The 16,748-nt window shown below is 41.1% G+C and overlaps 1 protein-coding gene across 2 annotated transcripts in view; it reads right to left on the bottom strand.

Annotated features, from left to right (window-relative positions):
- The window catches only part of TRPC6 (transient receptor potential cation channel subfamily C member 6), a 188,222-nt gene that overhangs the window by 52,008 nt on the left and 119,466 nt on the right, over positions 1 to 16,748 (bottom strand). For both annotated transcript variants that reach the window (XM_019482036.2, XM_006269336.4), the window contains exons 3-4: positions 12,884 to 13,066; positions 8,123 to 8,287 (exon numbers count right to left, since the gene is read on the bottom strand). In XM_019482036.2, coding sequence (XP_019337581.1) covers positions 8,123 to 8,287; positions 12,884 to 13,066 — 348 coding nt within the window. The remainder of the gene's footprint in view (positions 1 to 8,122; positions 8,288 to 12,883; positions 13,067 to 16,748) is intronic.

Here is a 16,748-nt window from a genome sequence, read left to right as displayed (position 1 = left end):
CTGGAGTCTTATATAGATCAGTATATGGGCATATTTTATCCAAGATAAATGACCTTTGGAAAATTAAGAAGAAGGTATTTGTTTATAATAGAAAGAGCAAATGCATTTAGACATTGTTTAAATGACACGTAACAGGTAACACATTTTAGCGTGCAGTAAACTGGACATCAGCTGGCAGAATCAGAGCTGGGAGCTGGATGCCTATATGGCTACTCTCTAAGCTGCACACTTATTCTTATGGGAGAAAAGATAAAGCAGATTTAAGGGACACTGTTCGTATAATGAGTGCATGTTACCAAATAGCCAGAGCCATGTTCATGCTTACAGTGAAAAAAACTCTGAAAGTTTTACCACAAGTTCTAGAATACAGAGATAAGTGTACTGATTTAAGCCAAAAAAATTACTATACGTTCCTTTTAGGGCTGTGCTTTGATTGTGATTAGGCTTCGGAGACGATTCAGATGATTCAGAGGCCAAATCTATGAATCCGAATTGAATTGCAAGAAGCTTTAGGCTCTCTGAATCGATTCGGAAAAGATTCAGAGCCGATTCAGCGATTTGGCCATAGGGTATAATGGGGAATCAATGAAATATCTATAACTTTGTTGTTATTCGGCTGATTCAGATGAAACTTGCAAGGGTGGTAGCCTCTGCTGAGGGCATGAAGCCTGACAAATTTCAAGGTAATAGGTGCAGGGATCTCCCTGGTGCTGGGGCCTCTGCATGACATGGCAGTGTGCTCCTCTGAGGCCTCCTCCTCCCCTACAGCCTTGGTCCAGTCCACCACTGTAAATGACAGCAAGTCAAAATAACTTACCTGGATCAACACCAATAGCATCAGGAAACTCATGGACTCAGTATACACAATGGAACTCTGACACACTGCAACCTGCTGGACATCTGACTCCTCAGGTACCTCTGCACATTTACCTGTTCTGCTACATCCCCAGACAAGGGGGAAGAGATTAATGTCATATATCTTGACTTTAAAAAAACATTTGATCTGGTATCCCATGATCACCTTAGAAAAACTGGCCAAATGTGGCCTCGGCTTCACCACAATCTGCTGGCTGGGGAATTGGCTCTGTGGTCAGACCCAGAGGGTGGTGGTTCACGGAAGTCAATCATCATGGTGCATGTGACCAGTGGGGTCCCCCAAGGCTCCATCCTTGGGCCTATTCTTTTCAACATCTTCATTAATGATGTGGACATTGGTATCAGAAGCAGACTGGCCAAGTTCGCTGATGACACCAAACTTTTGGGTAAAGCAGCCACACCTGAGGACAGGAAGGTGATCCAGACTGACCTTGACAGGCTCAGAAAATAGGCAGAAGAAAACCTGATGGCCTTCAACACCGAAAAATGCAAGGTTCTCCACCTTGGGAGGAAAAACCTGCATCATGCTTATAGGCTTGGCAGTGCTACTCTGGCTAGCACTATGGATGAAAGGGACTTGGGGGTCATGATTGACCACAAGATAAACATAAGACTTCAATGTGATGCTGCAGCTAGTAAAGTGAGCAAAACGCTGGCTTGCATCCACAGATGCTTCTCAAGCAAATCTCAGGACGTCATCCTCCCGTTGTACTCGGCCTTGGTGAGACCGCAGATGGAGTACTGCGTCCAGTTTTGGGCTCCATAATTCATAAAGGATGTGGAGAAGCTTGAGAGAGTTCAGAAGAGAGCCACGGGCATGATCAGAGGTCAGGAAAACAGACCTTATGATGACAGGCTGAGAGCTATGGGATTCTTCAGCCTGGAAAAGCGCAGGCTCAGGGGTGGTCTGGTGGCTGCCTATAAGTTTATCAGGGGTGCTCACCAGGATGTGGGGGAATGTCTGTTCATCAGAGCGCCCCAAGGGATGACAAGATTGAACGGTCGCAAACTCCTCCATGACTGTTTCAAGCTGGACGTAAGGAAGAACTTCTTTACTGTCTGCGCCCCCAAGGTTTGGAATAGACTGCTGCCAGAGGTGGTTCAAGCACCTACTTTGAACGCCTTCAAGACACATTTGGAGGTTTATCTTGCTGGGATCCTATGACCCCTGCTGACTTCTTGCCCCTGGGGTAGGGGGCTGGACTCAAAGATCTTCCGAGGTCCCTTCCAGCCCTAATGTCTATGAAATTCCTCTTCCACCCCCCCTTCCACCCCAGCCTGTCCCTCACCCCATGATGCCTCCATTTCCATTTTCACTGGCTTTCTTGCCTGCATTGCATGCCAGGCCAGCCTCTGGCTTCTTTACTATTCCTTCCATCCAGGACCAGGAGACACACCAACTGCACGTATTTCCTCAGCCTGACAAAGGATTTTTCAACCAGAAAGCTTGCCAAGATATATTTTTCTAACTATTTCGGTTTTTTTCATAATAGACATATAAACATAAAAACACAAGATGAGCCATCACACACCATGAGTAACATATATCCAACACAACGTTTTTACTTCTTGCTGTCAATTCCTTTATAACAAGAAAGGCTCTGTGACAGTTCCAGAAGGGTACACCTGAACACACGCACAGTCCCACAAGTACCCATGTCATGAGATTTGCCTGCCTGCAGCCAGAGGTGCAGGGCCCCAGAACCCAGACTCCCCATGCACCTATCTCCTTGACAGCTGTCAGACTTTGTGGCTGCAGCAGGCCCTAGCAGGCCTGCAGTTTTCACCCCCCTGTGCCTTAACGCGCACACAGTGTCACCTGTGTCATGAGTTTTGCTTGTCAGCAGTTTGAGGTGCAGTTTCCCAGAAATCACTATACCTATCTCCTTGAAACTTGGCAGACTTTGTGGCCTCAGAAAGAGCTACCACTGCTGCAGTTTTCACCCCACTGTGGCTTAACATACACACGTGACACAAGTTTTGCTTTCAGAACTTTGAGGTGCAGTTGCCCAGAAGCCCCTGCACCTCTTACCTTGAAACATGGCAGACATCATGCCCTCAGCAGAGGCTACCATGCAAGTTTCATCTGAATCAGGCAAAAAACAACCAAGTTATAGATATTTCATTGATTGTCCATTATACCCTATGGTCGAATCACCGAATATCCCTGAATTGGCCCCAAATCTTTTCTGAATCGATTCGGCCAAACAGAATCAGAAAACTGATTCAAATCTCCAAATCGAATCAGCCCAATCCAAATCGGCTGAATCCGAATCAGCCAAATCCAAAGCCGAATTGAATAGTTGCCTATTCACACAGGCCTAGTTCCTTTCTGGTATAGAAACATACATAAGGTCCAATCTGGACCCCACTACACTAGCCATTTGAAACGTACAGAAATACAAGATCTCTTTGCTAAACAGCTTAGAAAACTAACACTAGAGTAACTCTAACTGTTGTACTGTGATGAGCTCATTTATAAAGCTCGTTATTCCCAGAAGTTATATATTCTGAGATGAAAGATGCAGATACAATGGGCATATTAAAAAAAAATTGATACTGAGCAATAACTTTTCCCCAGAGGTTGGCACTTGCCAAACACACTGGTATTCGATAAAAGTTGAAGGTGGAAGGGCTCCCAACAGTTTCCCTCAGAGAGAAACTGGCTGAACCTCAAGAAAAGACATGGTATTTGTGTCCTTCAGGCAATCATCAGCTTCCAGAGTCAGACATTCCCAACCAAATTCATTTTATTTTATTGTGAAATTTCGTCACAAGACAGATTAACTAAAATGTCTATCTCCTGAAACAGAGAACAGTTTCAGATACTGCCATTACTGAAATAGAGACAGAGAGGCATTATTTTGCCCCTCTCAAAACCATGGCATACATAGTATGAAAAAAATCCTTCTCCCACAGTCAATCAGATTCAAGTGGAATTATCACGCATCGTAAAATAGTAATTTCTTTGCTCTCTTCTGTTACATAATACATACCCATAAAACAAAGTAAAAACTGGTTAGGAGAATGACTTGATGGCTGAGAAGAACAGGGTTATAAAATTCCACTAATGCATCAAGAAAGTGAACTATTACAATATAATATAATATATTAAATAATATTACAATTAAAATATAATATATTAAATAATAAATATAATATAATATTCCCTCAGTGTCCTGGGACCACTCTAATGCCATTATTTTCCAAGGGCAAATCACCTGATAGTGGCAGAGCAGTGAACCTTATTAACCTGAACTCAAAGGGCATCATTTTTATTATAGATACTCAAAAGCAAGAGGCATGTTTCTAAACCAGAAGCAAAGCACCTAGCAATAACTGTAATAGAGAAACGAAGGCCAGCTTGCCCATTCATGACATATTATATAACAAAAATACTAAACATATATATCAACTGGGAGAGACAGCATTAAAACAGAAAAGGGAAACTGCCAGCTGAACCATAACTAAGAGCGTAATGGTGAGATAGGTTTTATAAAACCTAAGGCAGCTAAAATGATTTTATGATCCAATATAACATTTTCAAAAGAACAACAACAGACATTTCACTGCAGTTTTTGAAACCCAACCACTAAAGTACTGTGAATCCAAACCCTCAGTCCCCTATTCCCTCCACAAAACCCCTAAAAAAGAATTATTAGCAGGCTAGATTTTACTTTAAAAAATTGATGTTTTTTAAAAAAACAACTTTGTTTATAAAATATAACTTGCAAGCTTTCCTTCTGTAAAAAACAGTGCCCCTCTTACTTCTGAGGTAAAAACTTTAAATCAGTGACCAATTAAAACAGATATTAGCAACTAAAATAGATTTTTTTTTTAAACCCAATGTTTCAGGGGATTGGTAGTTTGTATATCCAGCAGAATGTGCTCATTCTGTGGCGTGGACTATTCATACTGAGATTCAGCTCTAAAATTTAAGTCCAAATTAGAAGTCCGGAATACATGTGGAAAAGACCATGTGGTTGAGTTGAAAAAATCATGAGATGAAATAAGACTTAACATTATCTTGAGAAACCTGCAGGTTGTAGTAGAGAGAGATACAATGAGCAAGACACTTAGGCACAGTTTTCTTGGTAACAGCAGAATTTATTGTGTTAATGGTAAATCTAAAGGTTATATATTTTTTCTATATATTATTCAACCTAAGTATATTTCAGGCTGTGAAGGATGGTCTCACTGGGATACAGAATGAATTTCTAATCTTACTGAAGTCAACAGGAAACTCCTATTGATGTAAAACTCCCACTGACTTCTATGTGGCCAGTTTTTCACTAGGGTATTATGTAGCTTGTTGTTTAAGCCCCAGTTCCAGTCAATATATATCATATATATTCAGGCCTCAATTGTGCCAATGTGCTCACTGGCATAATTCACACAATTCAATTTAGTGGATTTACAACACCTGTACCCAAGGAAAATCATTAAAATGAAAATCATTTTAACTTCTAACATGGGCATGTCTGTGTTGGATAGACATTTAAGTAACTTGTATTTTTTATTTATAGACAGGAGATACAAACAACTGCTGTTGTACTTTGAAAATACAAAGCAGTTCAGGCTTTGATTCAATATTTAAATTCTGATAAAAGATGTTTAAGTTAGCTGATACAATATGATATTATCTTATTTTACTTCAATGGAATTAGCTTAAGGTCAGGTACAGACTTGTTAACTTGATACCTGAATGATACTTTTGGCATAATTTATGTGCCAAGGGTGGAGTCAGCCTGGCCACACCAAAACCTAAAATTTAGGCACTTTTGCACAAACAAGGCAATCCAATTTGACAAGGTTTAGATGCTGTAGAGAGCTTGATGATACCAAGAGATTCTCCAGAAAGCCTAGAGATACTCATAGGTAGCCAATATGAAATATCAAGCACAGGGGTCTGTCTTAATTCTGCTCTTCTCAAGAGTTTATGCACTTCCATTCATTTGTGAACCAGAATGTCTACTCCGGCTTGAGGGTAGGCCTATTATTAGGCACTGGTAATTCTCTAACAGCCCACTCCTGGGAGAGAGAAGACGGGGGATGAATCTCCCATTACTTAGGTATGTGATCTAACCACTAGGCTACTGGGCAAAAGGTAGGTGCTACTACTACTGATTTTTTAATATCAAATTCAATCTTGTGCATGTGCATAAATGCGATTCAAGCACACCAAGTGTACTGGGTCCCTTCAGTGTCTCTCTAGAGCCAAACTCGTTTACTGTGGAAAGATAGAAATTAGTTGCTTTGGAGATCAAAGTGGATGACTTCTGGGAATGCTCAGGGTAAAAGCCTAAGATGCTTTTCAATACAAAAGTGGAGGTGTTATGTAACTGGGTTCAGCATATAGACCAGGGCTAGCCTTAATTACTTTTTTGGAGCACAGGTGCCTAAACTCTAAGCAAGTCCCATTTAGGTGTCTACAGTAAGAAAGAGGACCTAGTCTTAAGTTTCAAAAAAGATCAGCTATAACCCTGCTCTAGAAGCCACAACCCCCTACATTTTGGACTAAAAAGTTCCCTATGTGCCTGTATTTGGGTTTCTATGCATGCTTTGAAGAGATCCAACCTGAACACCTAGATGCCTAACTGTTGCCTAACATCCCTTGCAATCAAGTTCAACATGTAGTTTGCTAGAGGAGCCCAGTCCAATAAGTGTCCTGAGAATACACCCAAGGCTGACACCAACAGCACTGCATTCAGTATACAGTGTGACAGTCACTTTTGCTCAAAAACATGCTTGTGGTAGTAGTGGCTGAGTAGTTAGAGCATTTGCCCAGGAAGTGGGACACCTGAGTTCTAGATCTTTTCTGCCTGATGGGACTAACACCCACATGTCCTACCTTCCAAGAGAGTGATCCAACTACTAGACCAGTGATGCTCAACTAGGGTGTCATGGCATCCTGGGGTGCCTCTAGATTCTTTCCAGGGTGCTGTAGGATGCCACACAGTGTTAGCACTGTTAGGTTTACAAACATGATTCACAAGGCAAACCCAGAGGTTCCAAACATGAATCCATTGTCGTGGTCTTTCCAAGTTCTTTGCAATAGAAAAAACACCTTATTACTTTTCTATAGGTGTGAAAAAAAAGAGTGAAAACTAAGAGCTGGCATTTTCCAAGGGGTGCCTTATGTCGATCCAGGGGTGTCTCAAGTCTAAAAGAGTTGAGAACCACTGCACTAGACTCTACAATACTCCTGTGGGGAGTTGGAGCACAGTGCAGCCAAGATTGAAAGAGCCATGAGTTGTAAGCAGAGCAAGCAAAAAGGAGTCTGATGTTAGTGTCCGGTGATGAGAACACCTAGGAGAGAGTAGGGTGTATGGGTCCCATTCAAAAGGCAGATGCTTGTATCACTACCATTATCAAGTAGTCTGGTGATTACCTTCAGAAGCACCTGACTGCCTAATATGAAGTTCCAAGTCAAGAGCTTAAGGTCCAGATGGGGTGGAAGTTCGGATTTGTCACTGTGCTTCATAATTCTCATCGACTAATTCCAAGTGTCTTTGGACTCTTTGAATTGTTCTTTGGAGGTAGCTAACCCTCTCCATTGTCTGTATAGTGAGCTTAGTTAGGCATACAGATCTGCTTCTCTTGATCACTCTCCTGGGATCTGGTACCAAACTTTTAGGTGCTGCAGTGCCTACACAGAGGCACCAAGGAGCCAATCTGAACCTGAGAGTCCCAGTCTCTATCAAGATGAGATCCATGAATTTTTCTGCTAACTATAAATGTATTTTCATTTTCCCACTAACTGAAGTACGTAATAACAGCACTATCTGAATTATCTGACAGGCAATTTATTTCTTATTGAAAGAATATTTAGGGGGGGTTTTGTAACAGTCTTCTCTCAAATCCCTTAAAATTGTTCATTATTTTCTTGTTAAATAATCTCATTACCATATATTTATTTAACAGCACAGCAATACAATTAAGAGTTGCTTAATTCATTATTTCTAAATTACTATTTCTATTTGCAACAGTTACTCACTCCTCATTATTTCATGTAATATTCATTGTATTTAACAGAATACATTTACTTGCTTTTATTGTCACCATCAGATTGTATTATCCTGCAGTTGTTCCATTATGGCATTACAATAACATGCTACTGAGCACTGCTAAGTACATCAGTAATTGTTTAGAGGTTTCATTTGAAACCTGCATGCACAATAGAAACCTGAAAGCAAACAAGACACAGAAGTTACTAAAAAGCTGTTACAATATTGCACAGACTAACCTTGCTGCATGGAGCAATCCAGTAAGCCACTGACAGGAATGGCAGCCCCACTGCAACAGCAAGGACAACTAGAAACTTCACTGCCATGGTCTGCTGCCGTAAACCTGATAGATTTTCATACCAGATTGAGAGAAGTTGTTGCTGGCAGTTTGGATGTGCTACAAACTATAACAAAGAAAAGAGAATACAACAAAAGAACATTATTACCAGCAGGGCTGTCCCTAGCCAGGGAAGAATTGGTGTGACTGCTCCGGGCCCTGCAGACAGTGCTGCAAGCTCCACTGAGGCTGCCATGCACCACCGGCTATGCGCTCAGCCACCTCCCAATCCCCCACACCCCACTCTCCGGTCACTTGCCACCCCAAACTCCCCGCTCTCCAGCTGCTCGCCACCCTCCCCCATCCCTCATGGGCCAATGTCTCTGATTACCAGAATACCACTAATTAAAATTCTAGGGCATTTTTACATGTGCTGCAGGGGTTGGGAGGGAGGGGGTAGCTTTAGAGGGGCTCCAAGAGCCACTCTAATTACAGCGCCTACAGTGTCTCGTGTATCAGCATCCCTGAGCTTCAAAATGCTGGTGGGGGCACTTTAACTAAAGCTTGTCAAACAAACTTTACTTAAAGCAACCCCACCACCATTTTGAAGCACGGGGACACTGATACACAAGATGATGAAGCTAATTAGCATGCTCCAGCAGACTTGATTGAGTCTGCTCCAATGTGCTGTAATTACAGCACTTCGGAGCAGCCTCCCCACACGTGTACAGGTACCTCTAGACACCTGAAATGTAAGAAGAGCAAATTGGTTAATTTTCAGTGCACCATTAACAAAGCAATGCAATAGGCTCTTCTTGATTAGTTCCTTAGTATGGAAGGAATAATTTCTACATGGATCTTTGACATTTTTATTTCCTAAATATACAATGGATGCAGTTTAGCTGGTTAAAATTCTTTTGGGGGGAAAAAAACCCAAAACAAAACATCTCGACTTGAAGCATAATGATTTTAAGTATACTCACCTAACATCAACTATATTTCAACAGTTAATTTGTCTATGCTTCTATCTTCATCCCAGATTTATTTTAATGGTTTATATAATTTAATAGTACTATGAAATGAAAAAAATGATAATAAATGACCTCCTAAAAGATTGCTGTATTCACAGTTTAAGTGTTTTTCTTACAAAGTGAGAATACTACGAAATGACTGCATTTTAATAGAGCACTTTTAATCTGAAGTCTATTAAAATCTATAGGAATGTTGCTCTAGACTTCACTGTATTCATCATCATTTGCATCATCATTGCTGTATTCATCATCTGTTAATATATAGGTTAAAGACGGGGTAACATGGGGCATTATGGAGTGTTTCCACATGAACAGGTCCTCATGTTAATACGTTTAGGAAGTTGCCATCAGTATGTTACAAAAGATTTCAGGAAATCACAATTTGCAGTGTTACCCCTGTGGTGCCAGTAACCATGATACTTCAGGTTTTCACAAAGGACTTTTACCAGGAAAATCTGTTATGAAAATACAATTGAAAATGGACTGGAGGACAATTTAAACTCTGTAAAAAGATGGCATGTCTCTTAGAAACATATAGATGTCAGTTCCTAGTTTCAAATGTATGTATGGAAATAGAATATGGAAATGGAAATAGTGTTAGAGGGAAATTGTAGCCATGATGGTCCAGGAAATATGTGAGATGTAAGGATTTCTTAGGGTGATATCCTTTATTGAACCAGCTGCATAGCTGGGATAGAGTCAGACAAGATTTTCAATGCAAAATATCAGGTCTGTGGAAGTCAGCACAGCACAATAAAAAAACACCTACAAACCACCATATACAAAAAAACAACAACCCATGGACCATTCTACTTATGTTCACAAGTCAGGCCCTCAGATACCACACCTGCTCTCAGGAGAACACTCACGATTAAAGACCAACTCAAATTGTGACTTCACAATTTTCATGGAAACTGTGAAAAACAGCAGTTTCTGCAATCTTGCACACAATCATCCTAGAAAACTTATTGAAAGTGGGAGCCAGAAGCCACTGCAGCCTAGCCTCACAGCCCATCACTGGGAGGGAAGCTGCTGGCATGAAGAGGAGCACCCAAGATGACAGCCACCCACTCCTCCCTCTGCTGCTGACTGATAGGCAGGGCTGCCTTTCATATAGCCCTGCCCTCTCTGCCAATCAGCAGCAGGCGGGGGGGGGGGAGGGAGGCACATGAAGGGCAGCCCTCTCCACCAATCAGCAATGAGAGGCAGGGTTGCTGGGACACCTTGGTCAATCAGCAGTGCGGTGCGGGGGGGCTCACTGTGAAAAGGCTGCAAAAAGGGCATTGGGCACTGCAAGCGGCCTACACGTTTTCCTTTGTTTTAGAGCAATTTATCTAGATCCCTGCTCATGATACCCAACCTAAAATATTCCTTTTTACAAAAACACTGAATAGAGAATCAGACTATGCATCTGAAAGAACTATCCAAATACCCCAAAGTAATCTATTACTATATAGAAGGAAAACCCAATGTGAATACACACTTCTGGTGTTCAAATACCATCCTCCTCTGGAACCAATCAAAAAAATAATCAAACAACTTGCGCATTTATACACGTGCTCCAGGAGCTGGGGGACAGGACACTTTAATTAAAGTGGATCTTGGAGCCGCTCTAATTAAAGAGCCCAGTATTTCATGTGTTTCAGCATCCATGCACTGAAAAATGGTGGCATGGATGTGACACACACAACGTGATAATTACCACACTCCAGCAGACTTGATTAATCGAGTCTGCTCTGACGCACTGTAATTACAACACATTGGAGCAGCCTCTATGCATGTGCGTAGGCACCCATTGAGTCTACATGTGACAAAGATCAGACCTTGAAAGAAATATTCCCAGCCTCTCCATTCCTAGCTTCCAAAAAACTCCCTAGCCTTGCCCAAATCACCATCACAAGTTGAACAGACATCAAGTGGGACACAGCCTTGCCTTAGCAAGAAATGCTTAACCCATTTAGACAGCTCAACTTCTACTACAATCAACATCCTTCATAACAAAACCATCAAAATCCACGCCTTTCCCACAATGTGATATATCCAATTCAATGCACCAAATTCCCTCATGGCAATTATGTGACTGAAAGTAAAAAGCAGCTATGCGCCACAGTGAAATCTCACAGAAAAGATAAAGGACAGGGAGACACATACTCTTAAGAGCACAGTTCTCATAGAACAACCACTCCCTCCCTGACCTCACTATCATGCTCAAGAGAAATGTACCTAACACCTTTAAAAGGAGAAATTGGGAACAAAAATTCATAAGCTCACTAGATCCTAAGAACCAAGTTCGTAACACTGTTAACAGCAAGTACATATTGGTTTTATAACCTACCTGATTCCTGAATTCTTCCCACACATGAAAGGTGATAATGACCCTTTTCCCTTTTGTAGGCCTTGATCTCCCAGTAATCAGCTTCTTTTCTTCTGCTAACTGTTTGCTACCCCTGGGAATGTCTCTCCCCCCTCTTCCAACTGTTTTTTATTATGCTGTGCTGGTTTTCACTCCTCAGACCTGATGAAAAATGTCTAACTGTATCCCAACTATGCAGCTGGTCCAACAAAAGAAACTGCCCTAAGAAATCCTTGCTTCTTTACAGAGAAATGGCTTTTTCTACAGAAAGGGTATAATGATTTGAGTATGGAATAAAAGGATTTTCTAAACACTACAGTCATTTACTGTGCTGACAGCTAACCTTAAACTTCAAATTATACACCTGTTATTTCAACACTTAAATTTCAAACAAGTACAGATATTCACACTAGGCTGCATGAGCCATCATCAGAATAACAACTTGAACAGTACACATTCTAAATACAAATGATTATAGACTATTTATCATTATGTTAAAGATACCACTGCTTGATCAGTCCAGGAATCAATGACAAAATCTTAGCTTCCTTCTGAGCTTAATGCACAGCACATGTCCGATTCATTATTTTGGGACAAGCTATACTGCCTGTTGCAGGAGCGGGCAATTATTTTGGCTGGAGAGCCGCTTAATGAGTTTTGGTGACCTGTCAAGGGCCACATGGGTAGCCCTGCCCCTTGACAGTTGCTACACCCCCTAGTTGCCATCCTGGGACCAGAAGTCACACCACTAACCTGTCACCAGAAGTCCCTTCCCTTGGCCCCCAGAAATATTCCTTTTGGGAGGGGGGTGTTGCCATCTTAGAACCAGAAAAAATCCAAATCATATACTAAAACTGAAACACTTACTATAACATATTTTAATTGTATTACAAAAAATATTTATGTCATGATTTGTGTTTGCATAGCGTATATAGAGGTGATTTCATAATAATTGTATATTGTGGGGGGGTTCTGTGTGTGTATGGTGTGTATGGTGTGTATGATTTAGAAGGCACATTAACTACCTCATTTCTCAAACTAAATAAATCAGGGCAAAACCTGTAAATTATGTTAATAGCTGACTAGCAATACAACACTGTTACTGTAATCTTTCAGTATGAGTGTAAGCAACATCCATCCTTCATATCTGTTCTTTATTTACGTGTCAGTTTCTTTGGTGAAGGGACTCTTCTACTGCTTGTCCCAGTTCACTTTGCAGTAGGACTCAGATAGCGATTGGGGTGTCTGGAATGCTACCTTGCTACACGTAGTGAATAATAATATACCTTTATGGGAGTGACACAATTTAAACTGCTATTTTATTAATACAGTGGCTTACTTTCTTGACTTCATATTTAATGGCAAGTTTTAAACGGCTGAGACTGGGGCGACCATGTTCACCATTATTATGGTTCATCTCATCTCCATTCAAAATAGCTTCCACTTCTTCAGTATTTCTGCATAAATCAAGAAGTCCAACTACAAAATCCTTGCACTGCACAGACAATTTCTTGTAGTCATTCTAGAGAGGGGGGAAAGAAAAAAGAAATTAGCATCCCTTTTCAGACTATGTGGAAGAAAAAAAATTCAATTGCTGAATATGACTTTGAGTGATTTAGATATTAATATGTTTGTCATTATGGTCACATAAGAGAAACAAGAACACCCACAGTACATGCATATAGCTCTTGACAAATAGCTGTTATTTCTCCACCTTTTTCATGATGTGAATCTGAAAGTACATACAGACAAATGCTGCCATTTAAAATCAGTAGTCACGCCAATTTAATGAAGAAGAAAATTTCACTTACATCACTTTTAAGACTAGAAGGGAGCATTGACTATCTAGCAAGATCTTCCCCACAGTAAAGATTACAGAATGTCATTAAGTTCCTACATTAAACCCTTAACAACTTCTTGAGCTATAGCATGTATTTTAGAAAGATACCCAGTCTTGATTTAAACACAAGATGAAAGAGAATCCGTTATATCCTTATGTAAATTATTCTAATGATTAATTCCTCTTAGTGTAAATCAACTGTTCCAGCTTTCTGTTTTGAATCTAACTTTTGTTTCAAACTACTTCATCTTTGTCTGCTAAATTGAACTGTGTTCTATCAGAAATTTTTGCTCCATGTACATATGCATAGCCTTTGAATTGGATAAGATAATACATGGAGCTCCTCTACTCTCTCACCAGAAGACTGCTTTTTTCAGACCCTTAGTCATTTAGGGCCTTGTTGCACCTGAGGCTGTGAGCCTCACAAGTGTTGTTTGGTGTTAATGCTAGCTTGGAATTTGGGGCAGTTACACCAATAGTCTAGAAACCTTCTCTGTCTCCCACCTGCACAGCTGTGACTTGCCACTAGAGGCCTGGTGAGTAGGGGCAGGACTAGGAGCTGTAGCTGTAAATTGCCACAAGAGGGCTGGTGAACCAGGACAGGCATCTTCCCCTGCTTTATGGGTGGGGGTCTGCTTTATGGGTGGGGGTCAGAGATCCTGGGATATTGGAGGATTTCAGCTTGGGTGGCATGTCTATGGGGAGTGGCCACACCTAAATAGAACAGGAGCTGGGCAGTGCAGATCAGAGGTAATCCTGCCTGGGGTGGCATAACACATAACAAGTGCTTAAAACCACTTTAAGGTGTTAATGTGCGAACAATCCAAGGGTTAAGAGTTCCACGATCTACCTAAAATTACAGTATAACAAGGCTTTATACAGTTCTTTTCTGATCCTTTTCCAGTTGCTCATCATCCACGTTTAATAGCACCAGAATTCATCACAGTATTTCAGAAAGAGTCTCACTCAGATGCATAATGAGAATATTGATTAGTAGTAGGGAGGTTATATTACCCTTTTATTAATTTACATAAGTGGAAGGTTAATGACATGATCATCTTCTCCCCCCCCCACAAAAGGGAAAGAAGGCAAAAAATAGAAACTCACAGAAGGATGTCCGATGTGTGTCAGCTCCTCCAGCTCGTCTACTATTGAAAGCTACCTCTCTGTGTACTAATAAAGTTATACCATATACATAGCTGCTTCCCAGAACCCCTTCCACAGGCACAGGATCCTTTTCAATTTATTCAGTCCTCAGTCCATCAACTTTGATGCTTCCAATAATTATATTTCTACTAAAAATTAAATCATAAAAGAATGAAACTTGGGACTTTGTCCAGAGAGGCAGGAGGACCTCTATGGCTTTTTATCCTGGTCACTGATTTTCATATCCAATTTAATTTTCTGTGAGTACTTTATCACCATGACTCATGTTCACCCCTCTTTCCTCTCCTCAGTTAATAAACCCACTCTCAACCTTTTCTCTATTCCTTTCTTCTGAATCCCTCTCTCTTAGGTAGTCATCCTCCAGAAACAGGCGTATCCTGGGAACACCTCTGGGAATATCCCTGAAGGTAGATGACTACCGTGGGAATGAAGAACTGGTCCAAGTTTACTCCCTGAGGACATGCCATAGGATATGCTTGTTCTTCAAAAGCTGGGTACTCCCACACTCCAGCACAAAACCAGCATGTTACTTCAATAGATTATCAGGATGATTGCATCCCAGTTTTGCATTACATTCCAATCAGGTGATTGCTCAAACAGCGTAAAAATAGTCACATATAAACTATCACGTCTGCATAAACCTATCTGCGATTCATTTTTTTAAATAATCTCATCTTAGTCTAGACATCTCAGATTTGTCATAAAGTTGCAAGGAATATTAATGCAGTTACCCTACAAAGAAGATGCCAGAAGCCAAGCACTGAAATGAACAATGTCATGACAAGTTGTAGTGCTATGGAAGTGGAAAGCAGATAGACCAATTTTCTCTCTCTCAAAAAAAGGTACAGAGATAGTAACAACACCTCCACCCCACGTTTCTTGCTATGAGATCAATTTTGTTTGTTTGTTTGTTTGTTTGTCTGTTTGAACAGGATTACAAATGGATGCTCTGTATTTCCCTTCTGCCTGGAAGTTCCAAGCTAATATTGAAAAAGCTCAGAATCAGTCACTTTACACGTTTTACTTATCTTGCCTGAGCTAAGGTTATGCCTTCCTTTCTGCCTTAACAAGGCCTTGTGAATTACTCATATCTTGCAATGAAGATCTCAGCCATGGAGTAAAACTTTCTTGAAAAAAGGTGAAGAAAAACCCCAATTCAGTACATTAATCAAAGGGATTATAGCATATGTCTGTATCTTCTGGCATTAGCTATGAGTAGGGTGTTCACACTGTTGCATGTGCACCCCCTGAGATTGGCGATGCACCTCCTGAAAGAAGGCGATGCACCTCCTGAAAGAAGTGCTGCCAACGCCTGCGGGTGGTTATTGCTCGCTACCCCCTCCCCTTGCTGCTGACACCACCGGCAGCATCTGTGGGTGGTTGTCAGCTGCCAGTTAGTGCTCGCACCCCCTCCCACTGCCAACAATGCTGTGGCTGCCTGCGGGAGCTCCTTGCTCACTGCTGCCATGCCCCTGCCGCTGACCACCACCGTCTGCGGGTGGTTGCCATGCCCTCCCCCCCACCCAGCCTCTGGGGGCATGTGTCATTTATGTCTTCTGGTGTGATCTATATATTTTTAATATATCTAGTGATTAATGATTGGCAAAAAAATTTAAAGTTGCATTTTACAAAGTCTACCATCTTTTGTTATTTTGAAAATTTTAGAAAAAAAACATTTTACTGAGTTTAGGAATATATTTTCTGATCATCTGTTTTTATCAAAATGAAAATTATATATTCACCTTTAAAAAGCAACTAGAGAACCGCATGTATATTTTGGGAGATTATACTACTTGAATTTAGGCTCTGGGTATGGTATTCTGGTGTATTTTAGCATCCAAAAAAGGCTAAGCTTATCTATGCATTTTGCTTGTGGCAAACACAAAAGAATACCTATTGTCCTACAACACACAGCACTTTCAATCACTAGAGGTACCACCTAAACTGAAGCCCCTTCAGCATATGACAGAAGTAAATGAGTGCCAGTGAATGAGCTCTCTGTTATGGCCATGTGACTTTGGAATGGACACAATCTAAAAAAGCTGAAGTTTGTCGGGGACACTACCTTCTGCTCCCTGTAAGAGCAGGGAATATTGGAAATTAGGGCTGAAGGAATCTAAGGGGCTGGAGAGGATCTGCCTGTATGTATGAAAGAGAGAAAGAGGGAAAGAGAGAGAGCGAGACAGCATGTCAGGGA

The sequence above is a fragment of the Alligator mississippiensis genome, chromosome 1, assembly GCF_030867095.1.
Source record: "Alligator mississippiensis isolate rAllMis1 chromosome 1, rAllMis1, whole genome shotgun sequence".
NCBI lineage: Eukaryota > Metazoa > Chordata > Crocodylia > Alligatoridae > Alligator > Alligator mississippiensis.
The sequence above is the reverse complement of the archived record's forward strand: the minus strand, read 5'-3'. Positions and strand labels throughout refer to the sequence as shown.